General features: G+C 40.2%; 1 protein-coding gene across 1 annotated transcript in view; it reads right to left on the reverse strand.

Moving 5' to 3' along the window:
* Positions 1-905: 905 nt before the first annotated feature.
* Positions 906-12,888, reverse strand: part of LOC129707466 (stathmin-3-like) — a 28,522-nt gene continuing 16,539 nt past the window's right edge. The window contains exons 2-5 of the mRNA XM_055652513.1: positions 8,354-8,449; positions 7,221-7,387; positions 4,934-5,125; positions 906-2,664 (exon numbers count right to left, since the gene is read on the reverse strand). Of these exons, the coding sequence (XP_055508488.1) occupies positions 2,605-2,664; positions 4,934-5,125; positions 7,221-7,387; positions 8,354-8,449 (515 nt within the window). The 3' untranslated portion in view covers positions 906-2,604. The remainder of the gene's footprint in view (positions 2,665-4,933; positions 5,126-7,220; positions 7,388-8,353; positions 8,450-12,888) is intronic.

A 12,888-nucleotide genomic window follows, 5' to 3' on the forward strand; every position in this document is an offset into this window, starting at 1 on the left:
TAACTCAACGGGTTAGTAGAACACCGATAGATGGCGTTTCTGGTGGGATCCCTCTTCAGACTGATGGGGGGAGGGGGGGGGGGGGAGTAAGAAGGTTAGACGAGAGGTGGGGCAGGTCAATGTCTGGCAGGGAATAGGTGCTATTCTTTGTCCCCCTTCTCCTCCCTTCTAGCTTTCTTCCTCCTCAGGCAGTAACAGGAACAACATTTAGGATGCACCTAAATGACAGGTATTTAGGGTGGCAGGGATTTTAACAGCAAGTGTGATTGACCTAGATAGGCCTGATGAATGGCATAGATGCAGTGGTCTGAGTGGCATGTTTCTATGCTGTACAATGGTGTGTCTTCCCATCTGAAAGGAAAGAAGAGGGGTCACAGTTTAAGGATAAGGGGGAAATCTTTTAGGACCAAGATGAGGAAAACATTTTTCACACAGAGAGTGGTGAATCTCTGGAATTCTCTGCCACAGAAGGTAGTTGAGGCCAGTTCATTGGCTATATTTAAAAGGGAGTTAGATGTGGCCCTTGTGGCTAAAGGGATCAGGGGGTATGGAGAGAAGGCAGGTACAGGATATTGAGTTGGATGATCAGCCATGATCATATTGAATGGCGGTGCAGGCTCGAAGGGCCGAATGGCCTACTCCTGCACCTATTTTCTATGTTTCTAAGAACATAGAAACCAAAAGGGATTGGCAAGAGAAACCAAATAACTTCGAGGAAGAGCAGCAGTAGAGAAGGGAAAAATAAATTGCGGGATTGAATTTGAAAGTTCAGAAATCCCTAAATAACACACTTTATCTTATTTACAGTCCTGATGATTCTCTTATCTTGGCTGGCAATAGTTTTCAACCCTTAATAACAGAATATGTATAAAGATATATCAAATAATGAGCAATGCGCGGAAAGGTAACTGTGTATATCATGGACTTTATTTTGTAATCACACCTTGCACATTACAGCAATCTTAAACTGACATTTAAATGCACATTATGGAATCTAAAATGGGTGGGTAAGAATCTTCAAATTGACTACTTCCAGTCATTTTTTATTGTGTAAAGCGAGAGAAATTTGTTAGCATCTTCCCATAAGGATTCATATACAAACACATCAAAAAATAGCAAGATCTAATCAAGTGATTAAAACAAGCCCCCTTCAAATACAGTGAGTAGATGAAAGAATGTAGCATAATTTACGGTCTTACCCTGACTCTAGTTTCAAGTCCGATAGGCAAATACATACACTGGCAGAGCCTGAGGTGAAATGGCACATCATTAAATGAGGTGTTAGCATGACACAGTGTTATGCATTATGTACTAGCCTGCCAAACAATTTTTAAAAAAAGTAGGTATTTACAAAAGAATCTTCAAAGTTACACTGCACAACAAACAAACACTCTGGAACTTATACAGCTTTATATTTGGCAAACCGTTTTCTACTCAGCACAGTTATCGCAGTAATAAGACAAAAAGTTAGCTGGATAATTTAGAACTTTTCGCACACCATTTTTGTAGAGAGACTAATTTCACCAAAACATTGCTTACTAGCTTGGAAGTTTCCCCCTCTTCAGAGAGCATGGACATATAGAAAGATTCATATATAATACAATGCTACCAATGACATTTGCTATTTAAAGATGGAACTTACTCTGTTTATGAACAAGTTCACCCCACATAAAGAGCCAAATAGATAGTTCTTGTGAAGGTCTAGTGAGTAATGTCACCGTTTGATAAGACTGAACACTCCATAGTTAGTTAAGACATATAGACCTTTAGGCGGCAACAGGTCATAATTAATCTCTGATCTTTCCACAGAGTAATTAATTGACATTCATCTTCATCTAAAATTCTTTATTTGTTAACTCATTGTTATTAATGAAAATTAAAAAAATAAAGCCATTATTAAATAAAATAATATTTAAATAATAAAATATATATTTTAAAATACATCTTAGGCACACTTTTTTAGAAATATGTTTGATAAATAGTCAATTTTAACCTGATTTGATTAATTGGGTTTGACATACAAATAATGATTTGTGCAAATAAACCATATATGAGGTACTCAATTATTCTTCAAATGGATATAGATTCTGACAATTACATCATGCTGGACAACAGATATCACCATTCCCTTTAGATCCAAGAGAACTCCAACAAAGAATGGTGAAATCCATCCAAAACTTCTAATACCTATGAGCACCTATAAATTTTAGGGAAACATAATGATTCAATTATGCAGGAAATATAATAAAATTAATCAATTTGTTGGCATTTTTTCTCTAATTGTAGGTTGAGTCTGTCAATCAATATAATGCATCTCTATATACTGTACAAGATAAAGTACATTGGCAGATTATGATGTCAATAACAATTAATACTCTGAATGTGTTGATTATTATTAGATTACTGATGTGCTGCTGATTTTTGCCTGCTTACAATTCTCGGTATTGCACAGAAAGAAAAAACCAATATTCCAAATGCAAAAAAAGCATGACCTATTTATATAATAAGTACCGAATTCAGAAACAAAAGACGTATCGTGATAACCAGGATTTTATTAGTAGATTCATTCCACGGTGTTCTTTGCAAAGCAATAGAACGTTTTTTTTAGCCAGAAAGTTCCTCTCGTAGCGCCTTGTTTCTGCGGACCTCGGCTGCATGCCTTTCCTGTCGTACAAAACAGACAGATTATCAAGGGTAAGACACCTGAAAAATCAGTCTTGTAACCGGCAATCCTTTCACTGTTATCCGCGTAGGTAAGTTCCAACAGCGTTCTGCCAAGATACAGGTATGTCACAAATGTGGTCAGGATAGAACTTGCTGCCTCAAAATGCCAGAGACCTGACTTTGGGTACTGTGTGTGGAGACCTTATGACCGAGTGGGTTTCCTCTGATATCCCAAACAACGTGCAGGTTTGCAGGTTAATTGGCCTCTGTAAATTCCCCTCTAGTGTGTGGAGAGTGGGCTGGAATATGGGATAACATAGAACTAGGTAGGCCAAAGAGCCTGTTTCCATGCTGAATCTTCCAATCAGCCAATCAATCAATCAATGACTGAAAGTTAGGAGGGGTATCTTTAATGTAAATGATGGACACCTTAAAAAAAAAAACTAGAAGCAGAACCAATCCACAACTGATAATATTAACATTGTATGACCGATATACATGAAATGTTTGTAATATGGGTTTGCTTCTAATAAAAATAATTTAAAAAAAACCAAAAAAGCAATAGTAGCTGCTGATGAACTTTATGCTTCTAAGATTAAGTGGCCAGTTTCTATTAAGATATTACTTACAGGTTTAAAGTTAAACAGCACGAATACAGGCCTTCTGACCCAACTTGTCCATGCCAACCAGGTTGCCCAGTTGGGATCGCCCCACTTGTCTGTGTCTGCACATGGCTCATATCCCTCCAAACTGTTCCTGTCCATGTACCTGTCCAAGAGTCTTGTAAAGGCTATAAATGTATCTGCTTCTAAGATTTCCACTGCCAGCTCATCTCATATATGCCTCAACTCCTCCTTTGGCAGCTCGCTCTGTATACCCATCACCTTTCATGTGAAAAAGTTGCATCTCAGGTCCCTATTAAACCTTTCCCTTCTCGTCTTAAGCCTATGCCCTATAATTCTTGATTCCCCTACTCTGTTCATTCATGCTATCTTTTCCCCTCATCATTTTATGCACCCCTATAAGATCACCCCTCATTCTCTTGCACTACAAAGAATTAAATCCTAACCTGCCCAACCTCTCACTGTAACTCAGGCCCTCAAGTCCTGGCAACATTCCTCATAAATCTTCTCTGCAACCTTTCCATCTTACAAATTATATTAGTGAGACCCCAGACTTAATTTTGGGTTGCACAACCGTGTTATTCTCTGTAAGTAACACATCTATAAAGCAAAACTAAATAGGCTTGGGGCTCATTAGTATCAGCATTTGGATTTTTTAATGTTTGCTGTTCACTTTGAAGTCCACACATTTCAATGTATTTTTTCTGAATGCATTTCACAATGTACATAACAAATTAAATACATTAATATTACTTTGTAAAGTTAGAATTTATTTAAGAGTAAGTATTTGTACAAAAATTAAGAATTATTAATTTATTTAATTGATCAGTACTTTTTACAGAAGCTGCTAAACTAAGTTTCAAAGAGACTTGGTTAAGATTAGGAAAATGTGTTGCTATGTTTGTGTTTAGAAGGAACAAATAAGTCATGGCTTATTTAAGCTGTTGCATTCTGGATAGCAATGATAGATGAGAGGGAAAAGGTTTTCTCTGGTTCTTTATCCCCAAATTTATGAAAGGCGTGTGGCTTTGTCTGTCAATTAACCTGTGTAAATTGGCCCTAGAATGAAGGGAGTGAATGATAAAGTGGGATAATGGAGAACTATTGTGAACGGGTTAGCGATGGTTACCATGGATTCATTGGGCTGAAGGGCCTGTTTCCGTGCTGCATCTCTGAATTAAAATAAAACACAATATCTTCATGAAAACTAAAACATAATATCTTCTTTAGCCACTCTTGAATGGCAGAGTGGACTTGTTGGCTCAAATGGACTAATTCTCCTCCTAAGACTTGTGAACTTATGAAAAGCAAGTCCAAGTTAAAATCTGCCCATCAGAAACCCTAGCTTCCTACAAAGACTTCCCCAAATGAAGGTGTAAGAGTGAGGGTCTTGGTGTTATTAATGTATTTTTTATGACAGAATGTAATAATAGTAAGAGTCTCAATAGTTATGGGGAGAAGGCAAGAGAATAGGGTTGAGAGGGAAAAATAGATCAGCCATGATCGAATGGCGGAGCAGACCCGTTGAGCTAAATGGCCTAATTCTGCTCCTATGTCTTATGATCCCAGGGTGATTATTTAGGATTAATAGGTTTAGATATGTTGCAGTATGTAGAGGACTAAAACGTAAAAAGGGAAGTACTTGCCTTCTCACGTAGGCGATCCTGGAGAGCGGCTATGTGGGCTTTGCGATTTTCATCATAAGTTTCCATTTTCTGATTTAACTTCCTTTCGGTAGTCGTGCTGAAGTTGCTGTTATCCACAATAGCCCGGTGTAGCACAATGTGCCTGTGCTGCTGTTTCTCTGCCAGTTGCTGCAGAAGCTGCATCTCTTGTGACTGCAAATCCACAGAAATTAAACTGGTGTGAAAGGGACCTCAGCAAAACATCACCTTATAACGTTCAACAGAAACTGGTAAAAAGAACATGCGTCTGACAAAGCGTCCCGACCCAAAACGTCACCCATCCTTTTTCGCCACAGGTGTGCTGCCTGACCCACTGCGTTACTCCAGCACTTTGTTTTGTATATACCAGCATCTGCAGTTCCTTTCTACACAAAAGAACAATAACAAGCGAACATAGACCCGGAATAAATGGCTAAAGCACCAGGAGGAAATGAAGAGACCTCCCCCCTCCCCTTTCACAGAAACTTGTTAGGATTTGGAGACACATGGAACTGCAGACGAAAGTGCTGGAGGAACTCAGCAGCTGTGGCAGCATCTATGGAGCGAAGGAAATAGGCAACGTTTCGGGCCGAAACACTTCTTCAGACTGAAAAAGGGTTTCGGCCCGAAAGGTCGCCTATTCTTCGCTCCATAGATGCTACCGCACCCGCTGAGTTCCTCCAGCACTTTTGTCTACCTTCGATTTTCTAGCATCTGAAGTTCCTTCTTATGCAAGGAGCTGCAGATGCAGGTTTACAAAAAAAAAACATAAAATGCTGGAGTAACTCAGCGGGTCAGGCAGCATATCAGGAAGATATGGATAGGAGATGTTTTGAGTTGCGACGCTATCAGACTGATCACAGGGGGGAAGGAGGGGGAAGAAAACTAGAAAAGAGGTGAGGGTGGGACAAAGCCTGGCGAATGAGAGGGTGGATACAGGGTTAGGGAGGCGTTTTGATTAGCAGATGGGTTGACACAAATGGAGACAAAAGGATGTAAGGGGTGTGAAATATGAAGCCAGAAGGGCGGATACATGTGGAAAGGGGTGGGAGGGAAGGGGAAAGCGTGGCGGAATAATGGGGAAAAGGATAGTGGAAGAAATGGGTGTGTTTAACATTCACTATTTGTAAGGTAGGGAAAACAGATTCAATAGAGGTTTTCAAATAGGAAATGAATAAAAAGGAAAGGGAACTGGATGAAAGGAAAGGTGTAAAGACCTAATAAGAATGAACCAAGTGGTGGGACAATTCAGCAAGCTTTCACGAAAAATTGCCACAGACACAATGAGCAAAAATATATCCTCTGTAGAGCATCATGCTTCCTGGAGTGGTGTAGAGGTGACATTTCCTATTAAGCTCTTCCTACTAAGCACTCTCTACAAATACAAATGCTGCAAATACTCACAAGGTCATAAGTGATAGGAGCAGAATTAGGCCATTCGGCCCATCAAATCTGCTCTACCATTCAATCATGGTTGATCTAGCTCCCCCAACTAACCCAATTCTCCTGCCTTCTCCCCATAACCTCTGAGACCTGTACCAATCAAAAATCTATCTATCTCTGCCTTAAATATATCCACTTACAGCCTCCACAGCCTTCTGTGGCAAAGAATTCCACAGATTCACCACCCTCTAACTAAAGAAATCTCTCCTCAACTCCTTCCTTAAAGAACGTCCTTTAATTCTGAGGCCATGACCTCTAATCCTAGAATCTCCCACTAGTGGAAACATCTCCATAATTCAGATACCCTCAGTGAAGAGAGAAATAGAGTTCACATTCCAGCGTGGTGGTCGTTTATGAAAGATTAGCAAGCTTAAACACACTTGTGTATTCTCTTCAATTGCCATCTGATCAGCTGCATTTTTCCAGGATTTTTCAGTTATTATTTCAGATTCCAGCATCAATAATATTTTGTGTTAGTCTTTCTACAAATGGACAGATTTGTTGTTAATTCCGTATACCTGCGGGACAGTGAGATAATTAAAGAATAACATAGAACTGCAGACGCTGGTTTATACTGAAGATAAACAAAAAGTGCCTCAGCGGGTCAGGTCGCATTTCTGGAAAGAAAGGATGGGTGACGTTTTGTGTTGGGACTCTTCTTCAGACTGAAATGTCACCCATCCTTTTTCTCCAGAAATGCTGCCTGGGCCCGCAAAGTTACTCCAGCATTTTGTGTCTATTTTAGGAATAGCATTTATCTATTGCGCTTCGGTGATGGAGAATGTTCAACTCCTCAATTGGACATGAAACAGCCCGTGTGCCCCACCTTTCTCCTATTCTCCGCAGCATCCAGCTGGTCCTGCAGCTTCTCCAAAGAGATGTCCTTCTTTGGTGTGATGGGTTGCTCAGGGGACAAGTCAGTGGACTGTGGTTTCAGAATAACTTCAAAGGCTTGTCCAGATGCACGTTTATTAATTGGTTTCACTTCCATATCTATGGGCGGAATAAAAAAACATGAAGTAGAACATGGTGAATACAGGTCCACCACCGATCTTCCAGCAAGGTCCGGCGCCTTCTTTAATCTGGACAAAATCACGAGAACGCACTTGAAATCCCCCCCAGAGGTTCCCCCATATTTAACGGTCAATGCATCAATATTATTATCAATAAACCCGGTGTATTAAATCATCCTATTTTTGTTCTCCACATGATGCAATTTATTAATTTGTTGATTTTTTTTGTTCATTATATTTTATTTGAGAGTTATATCCCTGTTTTGCTTCTGCAGGTAATAGTTTCATTGTTTTCTGGTCAGTACATGTGACAATTAAATACTCTTGATTCTTGACTTTAACTAAACATCAATTTCATAATGTGAAAACTGGTTAATTTCATCTGTAGATAGATGTTTTTACATTAGTTTGCCATCTCATAGAAACATAGAAAATAGGTGCAGGAGGAGGCCATTCGGCCCTTTGAGCCAACACCGCCATTCATTGTGGTCATGGCTGATCGTCCCCAATCAATAACCCGTGCCTGCCCTCCCCATATCCCTTGATTCCACTAGCCTCTAGAGCTCTATCTAACTCTCTCTTAAATCCATCCAATGACTTGGCCTCCACTGCCCTCTGTGGCAGGGAATTCCCCAAATTCACAACTCTCTGGGTGAAAAAGTTTTTTCTCACCTCAGTCTTAAATGGCTTCCCCTTTATTCTAAGACTGTGGCCCCTGGTTCTAGACTCGCTCAACATTGGGACCATTTTTCCTGCATTTAGCTTGTCCAGTCCTTTTATAATTTTATATGTTTCTATAAGATCCCCCTCATCCTTCTAAACTCCAGTGAATACAAGCCCAGTCTTTTCAATATGGAAATATCGCCATGTAAATACAAATAGCTACAGTAAAACGGCAAAATCTAAAAATAAGAGTGTCTAGAAGTTACCAAATACTCGTACTCACCACCAAATTTGTTAATTGTGTTGGGATGTGGTTGAGTGTAGAAACAGGAGCAAATCAGGGAGAGCATTGACAGCTCCTTCATCTTCTCTTTGTAGGCTTTCAAAACAAAACATAGATATATTTGTGAATTTAAAATTAAATGAACATGAGCCTTTAGCAAGACTTCTGTACAATCTTTCTCATGATATTTCACATAAATGGTTATCTGTCAAGAAAAGGTTGATATTTATTTTGTTTATAGTCAGGTGTACTGAGCCCAGCAAGAGCGGAATGTTTATGCTGAACTAAAGCCAAACTGTGGTTCGACCACAACGAGAGTTTTGCATCCAATTCAGATGACCACACACAAAGCTGGATGTAAAGGTCCGTGAGAGGGTGCAGAGAAGTTTCAACCAAATTATTTCAGGGATGAGAGATATTGACAGACTAGAAATAACTAAGATCAGTTTTATCAGAATGATTCAGGGTGAGAATTCTGAACAGACAAGTCCTGACTTCTTCTTCTCCTTCTTGCGTATGGCGTGCACAGCCTAAAGTTGTAGGACAACTTGTTCTATTTGATTTTATTTGATTGTGCACACGGGCAGTGGCGTAGGGTGGGTTTTGAGCGCCCGGGGCAGTTTAAAGTTTTGCGCCTCCTCATTAGCGGGGGCGGGGGGGGCAGAGGCAGCGGCGGCTGGGGGGCAGAGGCAGCGGCGGCTGGGACAGCGGCAGCGGCGACCAGAACTCGGAGCTGGGGCAGCAGCGGCGGCCTGGCCCGCGCTGTTTTTATACTCACAGCTCCAGGTAACGCCTCCTCGCTCCAACGGCTCCCCGGGCCTCTTAATTTTATTTAAAAAATGTATTCAACAATTTTTTTGCACCCCTAAAAATTTAGCGCCCAGGGCAACCGCCCCACTGGCCCCCCCCCCCCACGCTACGCCACTGCACACGGGGTTGATTGCATTCATCGAAACAGGGCGGACCACGTGAAGGTTGCAATCCCCCACCTCAAGTCCTGACCCAGTTTAGTTTAATTTATTGCCACGTGTACCAAGGTACAATGAAAAGCTTTTGTTGTTGCGTGCTAACCAGCCAGCGGGAAGACAATACATGATTAAAATATTAATTAAAAATATGAAAACTAAAATATGTAGGGTCACCATTTTGTTGCACTGGTAGCCAGGAAACCTAGGTTCCTTCATATTCCCTGAGATGGCACCTTGTTGGTCTTGGTTTATTCATCCAATGCAATATTACGCGTAAAAGATGGCATATAGGGAGATAAGGATGAAACTGCACAAAATGCATTGACATATCACTGTAATAGAATTGCAAATCTGTGGCAGATTGGAATTAAATGTAGCAACAAGCAATTTGCTCCAAATTGATTCTTATTACCAGAATATCTAGTAATCCAATCCTAACTACGTTCGTTCCAATTAACTCAACATCCTATAACTAAATAGTTGCTGAACTCTGCTTTAAAATAATACATTCTTACAAGTGAGATTTTGTTTTAAAAGCCTCATGGAGTTTATAATTTGTTAAATTGCATCAAAACACTTTCAGGTAATTTACCATTAAGTACCGTATGTGATGCATTTTCTTCATGTTGGCGCCCCACCCACAACTGGCATTTATTTTTTATCTTTATCTTTACATTATAAACAACGCCAGTTCCTTTAGAGCTGCCAGTTTTATTCCCCTGTTGCTGTCTGCTTTCCCAATGCCTCTTTGTCTGTCTCTGGTTCTGTCTCTTATGGGACTGTTGTTAAAATGAAGCGCAGCACAACACAACAGCAAAACACACATGCAGGAGCAGAAAAGACAGAGAGGAGGGAAACGTGAAAACAGAACAGAGTGAGAAGGGAGACAATGAAAATTAAAATCAAAATAAAAAAAAAACAAAAAAATTAAAAGGTAAAAGTAATTGATAATCCAAAAGAAATATAGGAAAGCAGGAAGAAAAGCAGAAAACTAACAATGGCAACAGGGGATTAAACAAAACAATGAGGTGTTCTTCATTGATAATTGGCTTGAAAACTAACTTTCATTTTGCCGCAGGTGACCTAATGGGCACGTTTCCAAGTGAAATTATTGTTATTCTATGTGTTCATCTCTGCAGTGCTTGTTGATTCTATTAGATGCTGTCAGTGGTAAATATACATTTTATTCCATAGATGAAAAGACACTTGCAATCTTGCTTAAAAATATGTTAAGGGGCTGTCCCACTTGGGCGACCTAATTGCGAGTTTAGAAGAGTTTTTAGAAATGACGTTAAAGACCTCCTTCGATTATGTAGAAGACCAGCTTCGACTAGCTACGACTAACTTTGGGAAAATTGGACACCGAATAGTGGAGAGTGAAGACGACCTCCTTTGATCTCCTTTGACCTCCCATCAACTATGATGAAGACTATCTACGACTACCTTCGACTACCCTCGATTACCTACGACAAACATGCCGACCTACTACGGCCTACTATGACTAAACCTACGAGTAAAGAAAGTATTGATTTTTTCAATGGCGACCTTTTTTTACTAGCAGGCTATTCTTAACATGTTGAATAAAACGCCGCGACCTAGCTGAGGACTCGAGTACGCGGAGACCACTCTCGAGCATGAAGGCGAGTTACGACGACCTCCTACGACCTCGAGTATGAGTCGAGGGCGAACTCGCCAGAACTCACGGATTAGGTCGCCCAAGTGGGACAGGCCCTTTAGTTAATATCATCGTAAGAACCATTAAATAAAGTTATCTGCGAGTCTGGGAACATTAGATGCATTAAAACTGTAGAATGCTGTAGAATGGCTAAATAATATATGCTGGACCCCAAGAGCCCATTATGATCCTGGTGCATATTTTAATGTTTTAACAAAAAATGCGTCTTATATTTCCTCTCAATTTTTATGTTGGAAGTTTACACTCTAACAAACAATATTTTTGCATATTACAATTGCAGCTGGCAGTTTTTACCAAGGGCACCAGAACATTCTTTGTAGGAAGGAACTGCAGATGTTGGTTTACACCAGATAGACACAAAATGCTGGAGTAACTCAGCGGGACCGGCAGCATCTCTGGATGACACAAAATGCTGGAGTCACTCAGCGAGACATTCTGAAATAGGGTTTTGACCCAAAACATCACCCGTTCCTTCTCTCCAGAGATGGTGCCTGTCCCGCTGAGTTACTCCGGCATTTTGTGTTAATAGTGAAGATAGTTATTCATGGTAGACTATTCCACATAATACTACAGCTACAACATAGGAATCAGGAAACAGTAAAAAAAAGAGCAATAATATATACATCCTAAAAGTAAAAAAAGCTATTTATTTCAAATATGTATACCTGTTAGCCAAAAGAGAATAAATGTTGGATTCTCAGGGGAAATGCATTTATATAGCACCTTCCACAACAGCAATACTTCTGAAAGCATTTAGTACGTAGTAAGATTCAGGTTATTAACAAATTGTTAACTTTAAAGAAAAACATGTCCAATCACCATTAGTGTAATGCCAAAAATCTATATTAGCATAATTATCTGGACACGCATGGCTGTTTAAGTATTAATATGTAAATATTTGTTCCATCCATTGGGACTGCAGTGCTTTCTACTACAGCCGATAACAACTCCATGGTGGCAATCAAAAGCCAACAGTGACGCCATAATGTCTGGGGTGATTACTCTTTGATGTGCTGGATGCACTAATGCTTTAATGCACATGAGGGAATAAAAATATTGATGAGCTGCTGGGTAGTGCATGATAAAAACGAGCAATGTCCTAAAGAGGCTCTGTTTTGATGTCAGAAATACATTGGCATTTAAATTCCATGAAAATATTGCTGTCACTGTCTGAACATAATTTTCTTTAATGTTTAGGAGCAGAGCTACCATGCTCTGCGGAAAAGGACCAAAATCATGCACTTTAAGCACGGCAAATCCTTTTTTTCCTGCAAGACTGGGATCCCAAGGAACTACACAATGGCAGAGAAACAGAAGCAAGAGTTGACTATTCTGGTCCCTTTTTGCTACTCTACTACTTAATAAAATCATGGCTAATTGTTCTAGTTTAGTTTAATTTAGAGATATAGCGTGGAAACAGGCCCTTCAGCCCATCGAGTCTGCGCCGACCAGCGATCCCCATACACCAGCAATATCCTACACACTCGGGACAACTTACAATTATTATATTGTTTACAGTGTACTATGTTTACATATTCTGTTGTGCTGCTGTAAGTAAGAATTTCGTTGTTCTATCTGGGACATATGACAATAAAACATTCTTGACGAGGTAGTAACTGGTAAATAGCACCAGTTTAGCCCAATATCCTGGAGGAGTGTTATATGGGGTGATGGATAAACCCTTCTGCTGTCTGCCACAGCAGACCAAGCACAGTACACACTGGGTGACAGATCAGGGCAGCAACAATCAGCCTGGTCTTTCAGGACTGGCCTGGGTTTGGAGACCAGTCATCAACTTGGGACCAGCCCACGTACCAGGGGGCACTGACACCAATTATAAGTTCAAAGGATTCTTGTAAAGAGGTGGCTGT

This window comes from Leucoraja erinacea, chromosome 21, assembly GCF_028641065.1.
Source record: "Leucoraja erinacea ecotype New England chromosome 21, Leri_hhj_1, whole genome shotgun sequence".
NCBI classification, from domain to species: Eukaryota; Metazoa; Chordata; class Chondrichthyes; order Rajiformes; family Rajidae; genus Leucoraja; species Leucoraja erinaceus.